The following is a 22,458-nucleotide window of genomic DNA, read 5'->3' as shown; positions in this document are numbered from 1 at the left end:
TCTCATTTCTCCTTGTAAATTGAGAGGATAAACATTAGTTGAATGCAGCGCTGTACTGTCCTTTAAGATGCAAACTGATAGTTTTTTGTCCTTTTCCGTCACAACTTCAAGATACTAAGGCACCTTCCGGAGAGACTGAAGGATCAATGTTGAGATCGATGGCTTACATTCGTGAACAACTTTGAATAGGTGAAAACTACTTCTCTTGTTATTCTTGTCATAAGAAGTAGAAGCATCAGTTGATTTATTTGAGATATGAAAGGTTAATTGAATAAATTCCAATGGATTGGCCTTTTCTGTATGGTATTTCTCCTGATCAATCCTAACAAGTAAATCAGTTACACCAAGATAAATCTGAACTAATAGTCTTACAAAGAATTTATTTCCATGACTTCACACATGGCAACAACCTTACCAATTATGTTAAGACACCCCTCTAGCAGTATAAAAGAATTACCAAGTTACAATTACATTCAGTGTAAAAATTATTTACATTGTCAGTATATATAAGTAAGGTCATTCGACCAATTCAGTAAAATAGCTACTCCTATTAAGTCCACACCCTCAGTAAAAAAGACCATGTGCCAAGTTTCTCTATGAGCATCATCTTCGATGATCTTAGTGTTGAGAAGGCATCTGCCAATATAAGGCTTCTTTGTCCTGAACTTCTTTACTACGACTCCCTTATCCTGTTTCTTCGATACTTTCTCAACCTTTGCAGGTACTTCAGTTGTGACTTGGGCTCTAATGGGAAACACTTGTCCTCCAACTGATGCATTCCTGTTGCAAAAAGGAACCTGTTCAAGCAAATATAATTTGTGTACCCTTACAGTTTAGCTCTTTTAAGACTTTGAAGTTATTATAACAACAACATATCCAGTGTAGTCTAGGTCTAGGTCTGGGGAGGATAGCGCGTACCCGAACCTTACCCCTACCTTGTCGTAGATATGCTATTTTTAATAGATCATTGGTTCAAAGAAATCAAAATTCACCATTTATGAAGACATAAACAATAACAATAACAACATAGTAAAAGAAATAGAAACATTTCAACCTGTTTGTTTGATTTTGACTTGAAATGGAGTTTAAAAATATAAACATACTTTTGAATCTTGTGGTGATAGATTAAAGATATTTATTATGTTATTTGCAGACTTATATAATTTATCATAATATTTCCTTTATGAGCTAGCATTTTGACTAAATGACATGTGTTGGCATTGGTGTACAGCTGCCTTTGCACTACACATGGCTCTAAAATCCAGGATCGATCTGATAACAATCGACAGTCTTTATTGGATATGTAAAGTACAGATTGTCGACATCAGTTGAGAGAGAAAAAGCCCTGAGAAGCAAATCCTATTCCAAAATCTCTTTTTAGAAGATGAAAAGGTACTCCCACCTATATAGTGCTGCTATATACTATCGTATGCATAGTTATTATATGTTTGCCTCTATCTTACCAAAGATTTTAAATATACAGGGCCAACAAATTAGGGCTGCTGTGTATGGAGATGACATTGCATATTATGTGGACAAGTTGGTTCTCATCAACACCTACCTGATCTCGGCTGCACGGGTAAAAGATTCGCCAAAATCATATGCTCGGCCAATACATACATATTACTGAATACTTGATAAGAAAACAATAGTTGAACGTGTCAACCCAAATGATGAGATTGAGAAACCCTTGTCACCGCCGGCTAAGCTGAATCTCATGCCTTTAGCCAATATTGCTCAGCCGACACCCATTCCCTCTGTAGAAATTGGTATATTACTCTTGCCAAATATTGTACGACTAAAATTTCATGCCTGCATAGATAGATGCTAAATATATCCTCCTATTTCTTGCTACTAGATATTCTAGGAGTTGTTATCTGTTGTAACCCTGAGAAATATGCAGGTCGCACTCAAAATAAGTATCGAGAGATCACCATAGTTGACGATCAGTAAGTATACCTTTTACATAAGATAGTAAAGATTCTACTTTACAGTACTTTCTCTTTTATAATAGATTCCAAAACAAATGGTACTTACTTTTGCTACTTTCAGGAACACTCAGTTTCTCCTCACCTTATGGGGTGACTTCAGCAAAATTGAAGGGCCTGAACTGCAGGCTAAAATAAAAAAAGAAGAATACTCGGTCATCCTCGGATGGAACATAGAAATTTCTTCTTATCAAGGTATAGCCACATTAAAATATTCCAGAAAAAGACATATATAAACCACAACATTATGCGATCGTTTTGCATATGCAGGTTTACCATTGCAAACCAAATTCAACTCAATAATACAAATTGATCCTTCTTATCTACTGGCATTAGAACTTCTCGACTGGTATGAAATTCACACATTTCTTCTCAACCTCTAACCTACCCTTAGGGAGTACAAACACTAACTTATTCGGCCTGCTGATAGGGTCAAATCAAACAAAAGCATCCTTTCAGGTCGGGCATCAATTGTGCTTTCAAGTCGTGCATCAAGTAGCTTCTCCGCGTCATCCAGCTCTCTCATTGTTGCTTCTGACTCTCACAAACTAACCTCTATTACAGAAATAACCTCACAAACTTCTGTAAGTTACAAAGTTATCTGGACCTGATTAGTATACTCAAGGACAAGACTAAACATATACAGACTTTTGTTCTCCTTGATAGGTTAAAATTTTCAATGTTGAGGCGGCAATGTCAATATCAGATGAATTCCAAAAGTTTTGCATGCTAGAATGCCCAGGTTGCAATAAAAAAATGCACAAAAGATAGAAAGCCATTTGATTGTCCAAAGTGTCTGCAGAAGATGACATTAGTGCCTCGGTATTATATTGTCGACATATACATAAATTGTACTTCTCCAAAGCACAACATATACTCAAGCATTTCAAGTACTAACTCACCATGGTTATAGGTGTATGTTCCAAATTGATCTTACAGATGCGACTCGCTCGACGACAACATTAATTTCTAGTGCACTTGGTGAAAAAATCCTCTCTATGACAACAGAGGATATATTCGACACAACATGTTTCAAGGTCATTTATTTATGTCTACCTTCAATTTTATTCAATCAACCTCATCCCTGACACATGCTTCATCTCTTACAACTGACTCCCATTTATAGCTGTAGCTTCTTCGTCTTGACCATATCCTGCTGTCCAACAAATTATTCAACATTTAACTGAAGAAGTCATCCTGGGTAAGCGTTAATGTTACTCATACAAGCCTAACAATTGTATCATTCACAAAAAAAGAGCAGGTGCTGCCGCTGACTATTGACCAGAGAATTGCTAAGAAGGTCAAGTCACTTGCCATGAGCGAGCAAGAAATGGAACTAACAATAGTTGAATCTAGATCTTCAAGTTTAGCAGTAACACCTGAACTGCTCACTCCAGCAAAAAAAAACTAAGAGGTTAGCGAACTTAAATTTTCAATAAAATAATTGCATTTATTCCGCTAGAAACTTCAAAACGCAGGACATGCATATATTGACTTGACTTAAACACCGAATGTGAATATAAATTATTAAGTGTGATACTTTTTATCAACCAAACTTACAAACTTCTCATCTATGCTATTAGCTTGGCATCCCAACCTCTTGTCAACTTCTTGATCTATGAAGTTGTGTGCACTCTCAGTGTCTTTTTGCACTTGTAAAGGCATCTTCTCATGATAACCAGTTACTCCGACGGTTTGATATTTAGTGATTCCAATGAAAGCTTGTATGGTGCTAAACACTTGTTTATGTTCGTCACAAAAGATATCCGTCATTCTTAATGTCACACCCCTCTTTATTACCTATATGTAGAACTAACTGAGCTAAATAGTTACAGAAATAGAGCTTTCATTTCTATTGGTAATTATTCTACCATATTTTCTAAAATATTTTTTGCATTGTGCTGTACCAGCTTATCAAAGTACTGCTTGCTGGCAACTGCAGATAAAGAGCAAGAATAGATTACGTAAGTTGGATAAGAATTAGGATGAAAAACAAGCTGTATTCAGAACATAGAGATCTACATAGCTGTTATAGTAATTGTTCCCACACACATTAACAAGACACTCACAAGTATCAGCTAACTTAAAAGTAGTATCTAAAATAGTACACAAAGTGCAGAAAAGTAGAGGTATCATCTTTAATCCACTTCTTCAATTTTAGGCCCTGGACTATTATCTGCAGATCCTCCTTGGCCATAACTTGCTCCAGTATCAGCTCCCATGGGCACGTCTTCACCAGCACCACCTTGGTACATCTTTGTAATTATTAGATTGCACAGATGTCAATCTTTTTCCATTGATGTTACCACTGAACAAATTTCTGTTAGGTTGAACATTACTTCTTTTAAATATAGAATCTGGCATTGGTGGTTTAGCATATGAGGGAGTAGGTAAATTATGCCTCTACAACCTTCCTCCACTTCTTAGACCCCAAGATTTTGCCTGGGCTTCAAACACATCTTCCTGCAATCTTGTCAACTTATATGCTTGCATCAAAGTCCTAGGTGATTGTAATCTCACAACCTTATTCAACTTTGATTTCAATCCTCCCAAGTAACAACTAATTTCATTCTCCATTGATAAGTTTATAGAAGTTAATATTCTATCAAACAACTGAAGATAATGCAGACAAGAATATAATTCTTTATATCTGATTATGAACTTAACTTTATTTTGGTATGCTCGCAGGAACTATGGTCCTCTTTTTTGGTAACTTTTGCGTACTAAAAAAGGATGAGATTTATTTTTGGGCTCCAAATCTCTATGTTTTGACTTAATATGAAGCACGTTCAGCAGCTTTAGAAGCCATGACACTCCTACAAATTTATCGAGAATGAAAAGTGTTGCTTCCAGTTAAGTTTCACCACATTACTTTCGAAATCATGATTGTTAAGTTAAGAGTTGAGGTTAAGATATCTATTATAGCAATGTAGGGACTAATTTTCTTGGGAACCAATTCTTTCATAAAATCTGCTACATATGAAGAAATTTATCATCATTGTGCCTGTTCTATGTATCTATTGTGTGACTATTCTTTCTCAAATGTAGAATATTTCAAAATGTTTTTTTAATCCTCTGATCTCAAATGTACCATGTGGAAGGAAAGGTGGAAACTTGAAATCAAAAAGTTGGGAGAAAAGGAAGTTGAAACTTGAAACGTACTATGTGGAAACTTCAAAGCTTTTCCTTCTTTACTGTTGAATTTTTTCATCCGTAATTATTCTTAGAAATTATTGTTATTCTCGGTAATTGATTTGTGGTAAAATCATTGTTGGGATGTTAACAACCTTCATGTATTACAGTATAGCTTTCGCCCTAAATTTATTATGATTTGGTATTCATTTTCCTCAGTCTACTAATATTTATTTTATCACATTTAGGCATGTCATAACTGTTTTTTGGAATGCAAAACCATGGATGGATTCTTAGCTCTCCCATTCTACCGCTGTACATTTGGAATATGATTGTGTGGTAGATGAAAATGCAATGACTGTAATCTTTTTGGGTTGTGTTGTAATTACTACTAGAACAATGGTTTGAAGCAATTTGACTAGATGCCACACCTATAGTTATTGTAAATATTGTTTAATATATATATATATATGTGTATGTCGCCTTAAATATAGCATTTTTATGCTTCATTACCCATTATTTCATGATGCTCCATAACATGGCATGACAAGAATACATATTCCCTTTATATCTAAGCCAGCAACAAAAGACTATGACACTTATTAGTAGATAGTACACGTTGGTCCTGACACTGTCATTTTATTAAAAGATAAAAGATAAAACAACATTGGTGAGAAGAAGTTTACAGTTCTACAATCAACCAACAACACTTTTTGTAATAACAAATACTCTTATATAGTATTTTCGTCCGTGCATCGCATGGGCACGGGCATACTAGTAAATTTAATTATTAAAACTTTATTGTACGACCAAGGGCATTTTTTATTTTACAATTATTTTTATGGGCAATTCGGTACTCAACTACAATCCTTATTTGTCTTCTACATGTGTTTCAATGTATAGAGAGAACTGATTTCACCCCCTTTTTTCACCTATTTTCAGTCCAATACCAATGCAAAGTTCAATCCCATTTCTCTAGTGTTACTGTTTCTTTCGTTCCTATCTATGTAGATTTCACTATACAATTTTCATCAAATTTACATCAAAAGCAAAAAAAATCATTTTCGCCTAAGAGCTTCATTCAGAAACAAAAAATTAACTTTTGCTCTTCCGCGTTCAAATTCTTGTTAGCATTGTGAATTATATAAGTTTTTCACAGAATTTTGTGATCTTTTATAACTTTTTTGTTGCTTGATTTGGATAAAGTGCTAACATCCAATTTTGGCTCGCTCTGTTTCCTTTAATTATTTTTCGGTGCTCCTTGGCCTTAAATAATTTTTCAAATTAAATTTGTATGTAAGATTTATTTTCCTGTCATATTGTAAAATATTCTAATATAATTAAATATTTTAACATAAAAAATCACAAAAAATATCTGTTGATCGTCGCATTCACATTTTTTCTAATTTTATTTTTTAAACGATACTGTGACATATATATGTATATTCTTATTATATAGAATATATATTCTTTATAAGTACGTACATATACATTTTTTATACTAGTCAAATGTACGTGTTTTGTATGTGTGCTTCATGTCAAGTCATAGGTGAAGTATTAATATCTTGATCATCTCGTATGATATGAACTATCACGTCACAGATAATAACAAAAATAACAGATAGTAATAGATCAGAAATTACAACAAAATAAATTGATTAAATCTAACCTTTACACAAAAAATTCTTAAAGCATGACTGAACATTCATCTACCACTATAAACTCAATAAAATAATACAATAATCGAGATATCATAACAATGTGATTAAATCCTAACCTTAAATAAAATTCTCAAAGCTCGATTACACGTTAATTTATCACTTGAAAAAACAACAAATAATAACAGAGCAGAAACTATTGTATTTGAGAATATTACAACAATATCATCAAATATAACCTTAACGCAAAATTTTTAAATTCCGATCAAACATTCATCAACAACATAGACTTGAACATAATAGAAACTACAACAAAATAATACGATAATTGAAAAATTAGAATAATATAATTAAACCTAACCTTTTGTGATTGTAGATGACACCTTTAGAGCTAAAAAAAAAAAACAGTTATTAGAATATCACCACCAACAAATTTTACATTGGGGATGTTATTACATTATTGTAGAAAAAAAGAATTCTCTAATACCTTTTCCTACAAAAAATAATCATCTAAATATGAAAATTTTTTATTTTTATGTTGCGAAAAGGAAAAAAACATTATAGTATCAAATTAAAATATGTAAGATTTTTATTTTTATGTTGCGAAATGGGAAAAATTAATTATGGTGTTAAATTAATGCAAAAAAAATTCTCGAATATCTTTTCCTAACAAAAAGAATTATTTAAATATGAAATATTTTTATTTTTATGTTGCGAAAAGAAAAAAAATTAATTATGGTATCAAATTAATACTATAACACAACTTTAGGAAATTGAAATTTTTTCCTCAAAAATCTAATAACGTGTTTTCATTTTTTTTCCTTAAAAAATTAAAATAAATTATTTTCTTTTTTTCTTCTTTTTTAAACTTTAGGGTATTTTTTGGTTCTTGTGTTTTTTAAGAAAAAAATTTCGAATGATATTTTTATTTTACCATATGTTATAGAAATTCTTAATTTAAATTTTATAATATAATGATTTAATAAATGAAGAAAAATAGTAAAAAGACAATTTTATCTAAAGTAGAGACTTTTACTTTTAATGAAGAGTAAAAAGTTTAAATCACTTTTCTAAGGGTCTTCACACTTTTAATATATATTATATCTATCTCTATAATATATTAAAAGTGCGAAGACACTTAGAAAAGTGATTTGAACTTTTTTCCCTTCATTAAAATACTTTTCTTTAGACAAAATTGTCTTTTCACTATTTTTAATTTATTATTTAATTATTTTTTATTATATTAACTAGACTTTCTAAAATATATGGTAGGAGAATTAATTAATATTTTCCTTTCTACTAGATTTCCTAAAATATATGGGACTCCTACAATATATGGTAAGCGAATTAATTAATATTTTCGTTTCTATTGTTCTATTAGAAAAATACTTCTAAAATAGGACTCTATCAAGAAAATACGTCTATAAATATTGAGTCGTTTGAAACCTTTTCAAAAACATAACTCGCACTTTAAAAAAATATGCATAAATATGGGAAATTTTCGCACTTAGAAAAGTGATTTGAACTTTTTGCCTTCATTAAAATACTTTTCTTTAGACAAAATTGTCTTTTCACTATTTTTAATTTATTATTTAATTATTTTTTATTATATTAACTAGACTTTCTAAAATATATGGTAGGAGAATTAATTAATATTTTCCTTTCTACTAGATTTTCTAAAATATATGGGACTCCTACAATATATGGTAAGAGAATTAATTAATATTTTCGTTTCTATTGTTCTATTAGAAAAATACTTCTAAAATAGGACTCTATTAAGAAAATATGTCTATAAATATTGAGTCGTTCGGAACCTTTTCAAAAACATAACTCGCACTTTAAAAAAACATGCATAAATATGGGAAATTTCTTTTTTCCTTTTTTGTTCTTTCAATGGAAATTCCTTTTATTTACACCGTAATTATTTGGAAATTAGTTATTGATTGTAATTTAGGAAACATAACAGAAAGTCAGTTGCAATCAAAGTGTAATTATAGAAAATTATGAGGGTCTATTTGTAAATAAGAAAAGTAATGTCGGTTACAAAAAATTACTTGCCTTTTTTGCTGCAGAAAAGCCATCATCATGTAAAATAATATAATATATATCCACTTATTTAATTCAACTGTCCACTTATTTCTATGATCTGCCTTCGAAAAATCTCATTCTAGAAATCAACTTCTTCACTGTTTTTGTCAGAATAATAGAATTCAACATGTGTGTATATATATATCTTCTTTATTATCATTCAAAATCATTCCTTAGGGTCAAAATTTTTGCTCAGACAAGAATTAGTTGAATCAAAATCGAAGCTTTGTGATCTCTATTATATTTTTTTTTTATAGTTTACAGGTCATAGATGAATGTCGGTTGGCTCTGAAGAATTTCTTGTGTAAAAGTTAGGTTTAATTGTATTGTTTTGATATCTTTATTATCTTATTGTTTTATTTTAATTTACAGATGCTAGATGAATGTGGGTCGACTTTGAAATTTTTTTTTAGGTAAGAGTTAGGTTTAATTGTATTATCGTAATATCTCTATTAGTTTGTGATAGTTTATCATTTGTAGATGAATCTCGATCGGCTTTGAGAAATTTTTGTATGTAAAATTTAAATTTAATTGTATTGTTTTGATATCACTTTATTATATTATTTTGTTGCAGTTTATAGGTGGCAAATAAATGTTGATCGGCTTTCCGGAATTTTTTATGTAAAGGTTAGGTTTAGTTGTATCATTTTGATATCTCTATTATTGTATTATTTTGTTATTGTTTACAGGTGGCAGATGAGTGTTGAACGACTTTGAGAAAATTTGTGTGTGTAAAGATTAGATTTAATTGTATTATTTTGATGTCTCTATCATTATATTATTTTGTTGCAATTTACAAATGCTAGATGAATGTCGATCCACTTTTAAAAATATTTTTAATAAAATTAGATTTAATAAATAAAATTTTTATCTTTACATACTCAAAAGATATTAAATTTAATTATTATATTCATCTTTGTTATTTAAACAAATATCCTATTTAGTGTAACATTTGAACTCAATAAAATGAGGTACACGCACGAGACGCATACACCTAAACTAGTGTGTGTGTATATATATATATATATATACATATATATATATATATAAAATGAGTTAGAGGTGTTAAATAATAATTTATGTTTGGAATTAAAATAATAACATTAAAAGAAGACGTACATTAGTTTTTTTTTAAAACTTTAGGTGAGATTTATTTTTCTTTTTTTATTTAAAGTTTTCTACTATTAAATCTTTTTTTATTCTCTTTATCATATATTTTAGGATTTGTTTTTTTACCATATATTTCAAGACTCTTTTTTCCACATATAGAAGGAAACAAAAAATTTTACCAACATTAATTCTCTATATACTTTTCTTTTACCATATAATTTAGGACTCCTTGATTTTAAATATTAAAAATGTAATTAAATAATAAATTAATAAAAATAGTGAAAAGACGATTTTGTCCATTTTATAGTATTTTAATGAAAGACAAAAAGTTCAAATCACTTTTCTAAGGAGTTTCACACTTTTAATATGTTATATATATATATATAGAGAGAGAGAGAGATAGATTCTTGTTTTTACATATAAATATATATACGTATATTCTTGTGAATATTAAATCGTGAAAGATATTAAATTGGGATGCTTATACAAATTATGTCTGTAATTTATACAAGTACGTACCAAAATAATTTTAGGGTAGTAGGAAGCATCAATAAAATTAATTTCAGTAGAAAAAGAGTATTCGGGCCAACAACAACTCAATTTTAATTTTAATTTATATAAATTACATAAATTCCAACCCTATTAGAATTATTTACGCCCTCTCCCACTTCTTTAATTACTTTATTCTCTCTCCCGTTTCATATACATAAGACAACCGACATATACATAGAAACCTTTGTATATGCGAATTTCTTAACGTCTTTAAAATGAAAATAACAGATTCCTCTGCTTTTAAGCACATAATTAACACAACTAATATAATAACAGGATTACTGCATTCCTTAAATTATGTAACAACTATTGTAATTCAAATTTTTAAAACAACAAATACATAAAAAAATAAATCAAACGAAAAACATAAATCAAAAATAATTTAAGCACTGGATTTTGATCTTTTGAAGAAAAAAATTTAATTGGAATTCAAGAATATGAATATTGTTATTCTTTTGAGGTACTCTAGTGAATGAAGAACCGAAATAAAATATGTTAATTATAAAAGTGATGGGATTGTTGTCGCAGAATCAATACGTTATTTGAGGTGAATTTCATGAATTATTGTCGAATTAAATATTGACGAGGCTAAAAAAACTATTGATGTACGTTATGTTGTCGACAACAATGAATAAACTTTTCATATCCAGAATGATAATGATGTTCGGTTGTATGTCGAGTTGAAAAAATCTCAACCAGCCTTCGTGATGTATCTGTTGTGCATATCAACGATTGATAAATGTGCAGAGGACATATAGTTTGATAGAGAAACAAGAGTTGTTGTTTACGTGGAGGGTGTTGAATCTAATACTATGGCTCTTTCTGTTGCCGAAACACAAAATCAATATGCTTTGTATGTGCCAGAGTTTAAAGTTGATAACTTGATCTGTTATAGCAAGAGTATTGATGTGAAGGTGAAACAGATCTATTAGGATAAAAAATCGCTCGTTTCAGTGATGTCGAAGTATGTGGTGACACATGAATTCAATTGCAAAGCAAAACGTTCAGAAAAAAAAGGTATTATGTTATTTGTTCTGTTAATAAATTTATTTACATAAATTTCATGTGTTTAACTCCTAATTTTACCATATTTGATAACTATATATATGAATTTAGGACTGACCTTAATATAATGTTAATTGTTGCGTGAATGTTATTATGATGTTTATATTTGTGTTGCATAGATTGTTTTCATGTTGTGATAACAATGTTATATATAGTTGTATGAAATTTACAGAAATTTAAAGTTTTTATGGATTGAAGTTGTTGCGAAATAAAGTCGCAAAAATAGAAAATGTCGTAATCGTATGAAGAAACTGATTATAATATAACATATACATTCAATATGTTTTGTATATGTAAATCTATGCTAATGTAAACAGACCCAACAAAATATTATTTCCACTTACAAAAGAAGAAGCGGTTATGTAGTCGCATATACATAATCATTTTTATGTAAATGTTACTCTGACAAACTAAAAATTACGTCAATATTATATACATAAAAAAGATACTTCCTAATAAGTCACATATACATAGACTATTTTTTATTGAATGTGTAATAAGACAATTTTTATTTTGTTGTTTTTTTTTTTATAAATTGTTTAACATAAAAAATCATATATGTTTAATTTGTTTAGTAATGTATAGTAGATAAATTATGTTGTATATGTTTTTTTTTTAGAGAAAAGACATCAAACCCCCCTCCCCCCCCTCCCCTAACTTGTCACCAAAATTTACTTTAGACCCTAAACTAATCGGATAATTATTTACCCCCCTTAACAACTTTCAAGTGAATTAATTTCACCCTTTATGGCTGACGTGACCAAAAAAAAAGAAAAGCGAGTGATTTTTTTTAAAAAGGGCCCACTTTATCATATATATATATATATATATATGTATATATATATATATATATATATATAAATATATAAATATAATTAAAAAATCAAGAACCAACTTCATCTTCTTCTTCTTACCCGCCCCGTTCCCATCACCCCCTCCCCACCCCAACTTCTTCTTTATCTTCTTCATACCCCCCACCCCCACCCCCATTTCTTCATCTTCTTTGTATCCCACCACCCGTTTCTCCATTACTTCAAATCCTTTACTTTATCTCTATTACTTCAATGCTTCTCAACTCCATATCACCATTTTTTATTTTCATATCCCAAAAATTGCAGCTATATTGGTTTTCATTAATTGAAAATTCGATTGGTATTTTTCTATCGAACAAGGTCATCGTCAATTGCTTTTAATTTTTCTCAATTCTTATGTCTTGTGCTTATTAGAAATTCATCAAATTCGATGAAGAATTTAACTGAAGAATTTTGATGAAGAATTTGATTTCGTATAATTAAGGAATTCAATCTCACCAAATTTGATGAATTCAATTTGGCCATCTTGAGTTGGAGAATTCTGTTGTTGAAATGAAGTTTATGCCATTGTTGATTAAGTTTATGCTTATTGAGGTATTTTGTTGAATAGATGCTGGGTTGAATTCGGATTTCATTGAGGCATTTCATCGAACAAGTGGTGGTTCTGAATATTTTGTTCATACTTGACTCCAATGATGGATTATTTCAGGTGTGGGGATTGAAGAAGAAATATGTTGGGGGGTGGGGCGTTGGAAGAGGAGGGCTGCATTTGTAGGGTAGAGGGTGGGGGTGAGGGCTGGAAGAGGAGAAAGGTAAAGAGGGGCGGGGTAGGCGGGGTGGGGTGTGTGTGTGAAGAAGAAAGAAAATGGGGATGGGGTGGGGGTGTCTTTTTTATTTAATATATATATATATATATATAAATAAATAAAATAGTATATATATATATATATATTTTGTTTTAAATATATAAAAATAATGTGGGGGGGATTTTGTTTTTTAAATAGTAGTTTCTTATGTGGCAATGACGTCGCTCCGACGTGGCATTGAAGTGGCGCTGATGTGGGCGAGTGTAACGTACTCTCCATTATGATAGTGATATTCAGTTTTGAGGGTGAAAATAATATACTTTAAAGATGTTAAGAGGGGTAAATAAACAGAAGTTTAGTTTAAGTGCTAAAGTAATTTGAGCGGACAAGTTCAAGGTTTTTTTTATGACTTTTCTCTTTTCTTTATTTAAGTATAACAGATTTCTAACATACAAATCCTAAAAACTTATAAATTTCTATAAATACTAATCATATTAATGTCTTTTTTCTATTTCAGCTATGTGCTCCGATGTTACAATGAGGATTGTAAATGGACGTTGGAAGCATCTAGTTACAAGAAAATAAATATTTTTATCATTTGGAGATTTAACCCAGACCATACGTGCCGTTTGAGTGATAGGGTACTGAAGAATATTTTGGCGACTACTGCTTTTGTCTGTGAATTCACGACTCCTAAGTTAGTTAACCATAAGATAAAGCACACACCTGGAGATATCATCGAAGAAATGAAAGTTGTATATGGTGTTGATATAAATTATATAAAGGCATAACGTGTAAAGAAGCGTGCCATAGCGACACTTAGGGGTGGTTCGACTGATGGTTACAGACAGATGCTGAGATACTTTTATATGTTAAACAATGTGTATCCTAATTCACACCTTGAAATGCATAAGTCATGGAATAATCGGTTCATGTATCTGTTTATAGCGTTGGATCTAATGATAAGGGGGTTTGAGTATTGCAGACCCATTATAGTTGTTGATGATGCGCATTTAAGTGGACCATATAAAGGAACTTTTCTCTCAGCAAGTACACTGGATGGTGCAGGTATGTGGGTTTTATTTTTATTTTTTTGTCACACATTGTATTTCATGTAAAAATAGTTTAGTGTATAAAAAAATAATTTAGACCAATTTATTTTTCTTAAAGAAAATCTTTATGTTGACTTTTATTAATATAGTTGTACATAACGTAGGATGCATATTACCGCTTGTGTATGGAATTGAGGATATGGAGAATGACAACTCATGGACATGATTTTTCAATCAGTTCAAAACTGCTTTCAGAGAACGTGACAACATGCGTGTTGTATATGATAGGATCGAAAGTATTATCAAAGCTGTTAGTGTTGTATATCCCACATCTTGCATGTATTTGGCATCTCTGAAAAAATGTTTGTGGTTATTTTTGTAAGAGCAAAGAAAGTATTAGTGATTTGTATTATTTAATGGCTAAGGCTTATAGAAAAGATGATTTTGACTACCTAATGATAACGATTGAAAAATCTGATTCGAAAGTGAAAAAATATCTACAACAAGTTGTATATGAAAAGTGGAGTAGGTGTCATTCACCGATAAATAGAGGTCGGATGATAAATTTGAATACTTCTGAGTGTATTAATGGGTGTTTGGTGGAAGCTCGAGAATTGCCAATTTATGTATTCTTAGAAGAGGTACGAATGTTATTTAGTTATTGAAACTATAAAAATAGTGAGATAGCTTCTTATACAAGTACGACTTTGGGTCGTAGATTTGATGAAATTTTAACTCTCAACGGTGTGAAAGCTTTGAGGATGATGGTGTGTAAAAATTTTTAGAATTATTACTATGCATTTAGATGTAGTATTTAATTAACTGTAAAACATTGAATTTAAATATTTTTTGCAGAAAAAGTTGTCAGGTTGAATTTTTTTTGTTTGTCCAGGTGAAGGCTTGCTCAATCTATAGATACTTAGTTTATGAATCTGAAAGAAGATACATTGTCGACCTTGAAAGTGGCTCGTGCAACTGTGGGAGGTTCCAAATAGATAAAATACCTTGTCCTCACGCCATTGCTATCTTGAAGTCTAAACATGCAAAAGATTTTGGTTTATACTGTTCAGAATACTACAAGTCAATCACTTTGGTGAAGACTTATAAAGTTCCAATCATTCCACTGCCAGATAAGAAAAACTGGAATGTTCCTAGTAGTGTAGATGAGGAAGAAGTACTACCACAGATATACAAAAGACTTCCAGGAAGACCTAAGAAAGGGAGGAACAAGAAATCCAGCGAAACACTTTCATCAAGCACAAATCGTTGTGGACGATGCGGACATGAAGGGCACAATTGACGTTAAAGCAAATCTTTTCCAAAAGAGAACTAACTTATAGTTTTTATATACTCTTGAAGATTAATCACTCGATTATCGTTATCAATTTTTTAGTAATGACTTTATTGAACTGTTTTAGTTTGGTAATTATACGTTGAAATAAATATGAGTTTACTTCAGTTTACCATTTATGTTTGATATATTTTTTTCTTATTTGTGTTGTGCATGTGTTTGTTGCATTAATTAGTTGTTTTACTGATGCTTGTATGTACATTTTTTATTCATTAATGTTTGTAATCATTTCTAGATAAAAGTAGCTTATTTACGATAAATAAAGTACTTGTCAACGTGGCTTATAATACTATGTATATGTAAAAATGAAATTAAAAGTATATGTAAACATTTACATATATACTGATTATATAGTTAGTAATTTTAGATGTAAATAAATTTTATGTATGTGAGTACATATACACGAATACAATATATAAGAAATGCATCGAATTCACAAAACAATATGAAAATTTTTAAAAAATTACACAAAAACTTTTTGTCCAATTGTTATGTATGTATGAATCAAGCTATGTCATAAGTTTTTGTTTATGAATATATGTACATCCTATATTACACTTACAATAATTTAGGTGTTTTGTAGACAACAATGCTATGTATATGTAGACATATACACGCATACAAAAAAGCGCAGTGTATCAGTTTTCTTATACTTTTGAAAACTAGTCATTTGGTTATCATTATCAACTTGTAAGTAATAACTTTTTTGAATAGTTTTAATTAGATGTTGATACGTAGAAATAAATATGAGTTTTCTTCAGTTTACCATATATGTTTATTATTTTTATTTCTTATTTGTGTTGATTAAGTATTTGATGCATTAATTAGTTGTTTCACTGACGCTTCCACATGCATTTCTTATTCCTTAATGTTTGTAATCAATTATAGATAATCATAACTTAATTAAGAAGAATAAAGTAGTTGTTAATGTGCACAGTTATACCATGTATACGTAAAAATTAAATTACATATATATGTGAACATATAAATATTTATTGGTTTAGTAGCTATTAATTTGCGATGTATACAAATTCTATGTATATGCGATCATATACATGTTTACAATCTGTAAGAAGTATATGGGATTGAAAATTTTTTATTAAAGAACATTTAGAATTGTTGTACAGTTGTTATGCATGTATTGTTCAAGCTATGTCATTATTTTTACAAACACGAATATATGTATATCCTATAGTACACTTATAATAATGTATGTATATGTAGACAGTAATGCTATGTATATGTAGACATATACACACATACAAAAAAATTGATAAATTATGTACAAAACACTATAGTCATGCAGAAATATTTTTATCTATAATTCATAAACATAGGTTAAAATATGTTATAACAGATTTGTGCATACAAACCATCTAAAGTAGTTTAAAATTCAACATTCCTAACAAATCCATAGAAATAAAAAGTCTTCACCATAATCATCTTTAAGACTACTCAATGCTAACTATTTCACTTTCATCAGGAAGTGGTAGAATTTTTATCCTTGGTCTTGGAGGGTCGTCATTGTCACTAACATAACATTTCTTTACTTTCTGAAGACCATAATTTTGAAGGAGTGACGCATATCGCATACGATGATATTCTGCTTCAAAACCAACTGAAGGCATGTCCATTTCTTCACTTAGGTATTCTCCATACCCAACAACAAACACTCTACAGTACCTAGCATGCATACAAACAAATACGTTATTTCGTCTAACACATCGTCAGTAATAATTCATAAAAAAATATAGAATATTACTTACAAGTTGTCACATTCTTATTGCATAATGTTTAGCACATACTCAACCTCGAATGGATGTTGATTCACTAACCGTGTCCTTTGACTCATCTTTTCCCTATATGCATTACGATATGCCCAATCTGTACATGATGTTTCTTTAAAAATATTTCTTTAAAAATCCTTTATCAGACAAGTAAGTTGGCAGCATCACCAACTTACGAATCTCAGGCGATGATTTCATATTTCTTAGATTGGAGAGTGAGTCACAGACGTGTATGCATCTATCCTTTAGAGCAACAATAGCAAATATCCAGTGAGACTTTTCATTGCAGTTGACAGGAACATACACCTCATCAACTAAGTACCATGATAACCCAGCTGGAATGCAAAATCCTTTGATTATGTTTATTATTGCCTCTTCATTCTGGATCACAACAACGATTGAACATAATCCCGCTGTGTAAAAAGTGTCGTATCTGAATCATTGAGATAATATCTATAGTATGTCTTCTTAATATGGCTTTTGAAAATGCAGTTTGTTGTTGTGAATCTGTATTCTTGATCAGTTCTTAATTTTGATTTCTTACGCAAGTGATAGAATATCACATCAATATGCTATAAAATTTAAATACAAAGAAGGTGCATTATGCCGGTTTATACTGTGAACATATTCATATATTTATACTAAGTAATATGAGTTAAAAAGAGTAACTGTGGAGTTAATATACATAACATGCAAGAATAAGTATTTATAAATTGGTAGTGCATATACATAATAAGATTTTACATATATAAGTAGATATTCATTAGCATTTGCACATACATATTGACAGATATGCATATACACAGAATAAGACAGACATATAGCAAATACATACAAATATTGTACTTTGCATTCGGGCATATCTATAGATAACTGTCAACAACCGGTATACACAAACTTTTCAATCAAGCAGATATAAACATACTGGTAAGGCACATATATAACAAGAAAACATATATATAAATTTAATGCGCATACATAAATCACCCTTGTACAACCGACTCTGACAAAAGCATAAATTTTTTTTGTATATGCAAGTCGAATGATCTTAGATATATATATATGTAAATATGAAAGTTTTTAAAAAAAGAAAAAGTTTAAATTAAAAATACCTTATCATTCCTGCATGCATTTATTTGAGACATCAAGTAAAATCAATTTTTTTGACCGTGCATGAGCAAAAATAAAATTAATTTCTTGAACTCCAAGAGCAGATGCTTTTGATTTGTAGTGGTCATAATTTATTTTTCTATAAAATATTAAATTTTGTTAGTAAGAAAATGTAACGCTCCGAATCTGGTACCCGAAATGCTACACGGTGGCCATGACTCCGAAGGACCACAAGCTAACCCATGACTGATATCTGTAAACTGAGCATTGAATAATAGTAATAATATCGTAAATGCAGAAATATGAACTAAAAGTCCATAAGGTCTAATACTAGTACATAACTGAAAAATATGGTATAATAATACCAAAACAACTGAGATAATTGTCTGAACATACTATAGTCTGAAAGCCTTTAAACTGTCTGAATAAGGAGTTGATGGGACATGTCCCCAACTAACTCCAACTACTGAAATAAACTGAAAACTAAAATAGTAATGTGATCATCATGTCCTCGAAGGATGAGGACTCACTGCTAACTCTGATCACTGAACTGGGATGTTACTGGTTCTCTGGAGCTCGTGCTTCTAAACCTATGGTATAAGACACCACATAAATGCATCAGTACTTTGAATGTACTGGTATGCAAGTGAGGTAGGCTGAATGCAATAGGTTCATATGTATGAACAATACTAACCGACTGACTAACATAAATGTGAAAATACATGCATGCATACATAACTGTATCTGACATCGTGATGGGATTGAATATTGAGTTTTGACTACTGAGTTTACTAATAACATAGATTTACTGACATTTGAGTTGACGAATACTGAGATATGAATAATTAAGGGACTGATACTATGTTACTGATACATGAATAATTGTGTCTGACAGTTATGATTATGAAGAACTGGTCTGGTTGAATATATCTGATAGTTCTGAAGCTGCATATTTATAACATGAGTTCTGATAAATGATATAACCGATAACATGAGTGACTGTATTTGATTGTCCTGAATATGATGAAACTAGCTGAGTTTCGCACTGTATCTGAGTAACTAAATCTGAGATTAGTCCTATCTAGCAGGTGATCTCTAAATCTGATGATACCATTACTGATTGACCATAGTTGAGTTCAGTCTTGTCTAGAGAGTGATCCAGGAGTCTATTTATAATGATAAAGAGTGATTGTATCTGACAGTCCTAAATCTATACTACTGAGCTGAATTGACTTTATCTGACAGTCCTGATTCTGAAACTAAAATTATGGGATGTATTCATCTAACCGACATGACCCATACTAAGCTAACGGGGTCAAATCTGTAACCCCACATGGAAGGGTGTCGGTACCACGCCACTGGTAAAGACAACTGCTGTGGAGTCAGTCCTAATCTAGCGGGTGACCCTTGGGATCAGTCCTATACATTTAAATATACTAACGAGTGATCCCTGAGTATGTCAGTCCTATCTAATGGGTGACATCTCGTACCTATACTGGATACATAGTTCTAGAACTTAGGGATTACTTCTAGGGATCTCAGTCCTATCTAGCGGGTGAGTCCCCATCCCTAAGCTCACTCGGTGATGAATCCTACTCCTATTTGAAAGACACTGAATTGATTAACTGAGATAAACTGATACTAGTGGTATTGTTTAGCGAAGCTAAACTAAACTGAATTTACTGAGTTTATTTGATTGACGGAATGTACTGAATTTTGAGGACTGACTGATAATACTGAAGTTACTGAGATTGACTGGGAATACTGAGGTTATTGAGATTACTGAGTACTGAGATCACTGAGATTACTGAACTACTGAGATTACTGAGATTCTTGAGATTTCTGGGTTTTCATGAGTCACATGACTGACTGAGTTCTATGGATCATAGCTTGACTGAGAGTATCGTGAAAACATGACATGGCTTTAGGCATACAGCTAAATTGTCGGGTACAAGTGCCCTCAGGATTCGATGGAAAGAAACTGACATATTATGACTTACGTGAATACATGACCAACAACATAATTCATAATTCATATATTGAAGCACTTCATTAAATATGTGATATGCATAAACTTGTAAAAATATGGGGATTTCATAATATCATGCTAGTTGGGCACTTTTCCTTCATATCGGCATTTAATCAAACACATGATAGGCATAATATATGTAGACACCATTATACAATAATTACACATCATGATTCAACATTTAATTTCATCATCCTAGGGTTTAATCATAGGTTTACATGAATATACATCTATACAAATCAATTCCACATAGAATTAATCACCCAACCTAGATTTGAATTCAATTGATCATTCTCAACATAAACAAAATAAACCCAACATGAAGTTCATAAAGAAAATCTAAAATCTTGTCTTTAGAAAAATGATTCGTTGGTTTCATGGACGAAAGAAGTCCATGAATGAACACTATGCATACCTGGGATGTGATTTCTTGAGGATTGACGGTGAAACCTTCTTGAATTTAAATCCCCAATAGAAACCCTAGCTTGTTCTTGAGAGAAACTAGTATATTTCGAGTGAAGAATAACTAAATCATGTGTTATTGGGTATATATATATGGGTGGGAAATTGACCCTTTTAACCCTGGAAGCGTCTTTAATTTCTGAGAAAATTTCCCAATTTTCATCCTTGGCGCGACGCACCACTATCGCGCCAAGTCACTGGAAAGTGACAAATGGGACATTGCATGGTGGCGCGACGTAGAGCTATCGCGTGGACACCTTGGTTGCGACCTGGAAGTTTGGCGCGATGCGCCACTATCACAGCGCAACACTAGAAATTGACAATTGCCATTTGAGCTAGCTCCGCAACGTGCTGAAGGCTTAGGTGATATGCTGTCTCACTAAAAAGGCTCTAACTCTTCATCCGGGTGTCGAATTTGAGCGAATTTGGTATCGATGGAAAGATTATTCGATTCCCCACATGATAAAAAGTGAAAATATTGAAAATACCACGTGTACAAAAGTAGATTCATCTTTAAAAAAAACTTCTAACATTCTTGGAAAACTTTTCAAGCTAGGAAAAGTACGGGGTATTACAAAGAAATATTAATAGTATACGCATATTGACAAAAAATGTTAAATTTAATAATGCTATAACTTACTTTTTTTCATGTAACTTCAATGGACCTTCCTCATACCACTGCTTATACTTTTTAATTAAACCCCTCGGCATATCGTCAGATATTATGAAACCATCAAATGCGAATTTCTATTTCATTTATGTGGTTTCGTCCTCAATGGATTTTGAACCAAAAACAAATTCTATCAGGTATGGTGACTCAAAAACTTTAGATTTAGTCAGATCCTCTTAACAGGGTTTTGCAGCTTGATGTGCCACAACAACTGCATTAGGAAAATCAGGAGGAATCTGACTATCTGATATAATATATTGATTGGCGATTTCTTTTGATGGCTTAATGACTTCCAGAAGAAGATCATCCACTGGTGCTTTCAGACTTTCCATTATGACGTCTAGATCGGCTTGAGTAGATTCTCGAATTGTACTCGAGTAATCACCCTAATAGTAAATATTATGTGTATAGTGTTAGTTTTGTGTAAACACGTTAGTAAAAGTAGTGTCATGTGTAATATATTTGACATGTATATCTAAAAAAATTGACTTTATATATTAACCGAATGATCTTTATGGATATGCACGGTAATAGATGTTCCAACATTAGCGTAATTCAATTTTTGATTTACCACAACTTCGACAAGAGCATCTAATGTGGTAGTTTAAATATCCACACTACACCCTTCAATATCCTGGTAGAGATAACATAAAACATATAAAAAAACTAAATTTTTTTATTGTTTTAATTATAAGAGTTAAAATATGAGATATCTAACTTCGGATTATTGTTGTATAGGACTATGGTTCCCATCAAAATAAGCATCCTCTATTATATCATTACCAA

General features: G+C 31.0%; 1 protein-coding gene across 1 annotated transcript; it reads left to right on the top strand.

Annotated features, from left to right (window-relative positions):
* Nucleotides 1-11,340: 11,340 nt before the first annotated feature.
* On the top strand, nt 11,341-15,563 carry LOC124885836. The gene is made up of 2 exons (XM_047394079.1): nt 11,341-11,442; nt 15,156-15,563. Exons 1-2 carry the CDS (start codon nt 11,341-11,343, stop codon nt 15,561-15,563), a joined length of 510 nt encoding a protein of 169 aa, XP_047250035.1.
* The last annotated feature ends 6,895 nt before the right edge of the window (nt 15,564-22,458 follow it).

Source organism: Capsicum annuum, chromosome 7 (genome assembly GCF_002878395.1).
Source record: "Capsicum annuum cultivar UCD-10X-F1 chromosome 7, UCD10Xv1.1, whole genome shotgun sequence".
Taxonomy (NCBI): domain Eukaryota; kingdom Viridiplantae; phylum Streptophyta; class Magnoliopsida; order Solanales; family Solanaceae; genus Capsicum; species Capsicum annuum.
Note: the sequence above shows the minus strand (reverse complement) of the source record. Positions and strands in the feature narration are given on the sequence as shown.

Coding starts and splice junctions, on each gene's coding strand:
- LOC124885836 (XM_047394079.1), top strand. CDS start 11,341: ATGGCTCTTTCTGTTGCCGAAACACAAAATCAATATGCTTTGTATGTG. Junction 11,443..15,155: donor GCAAGAGTATTGATGTGAAG/GTGAAACAGATC, acceptor TTGTTTGTCCAG/GTGAAGGCTTGCTCAATCTA.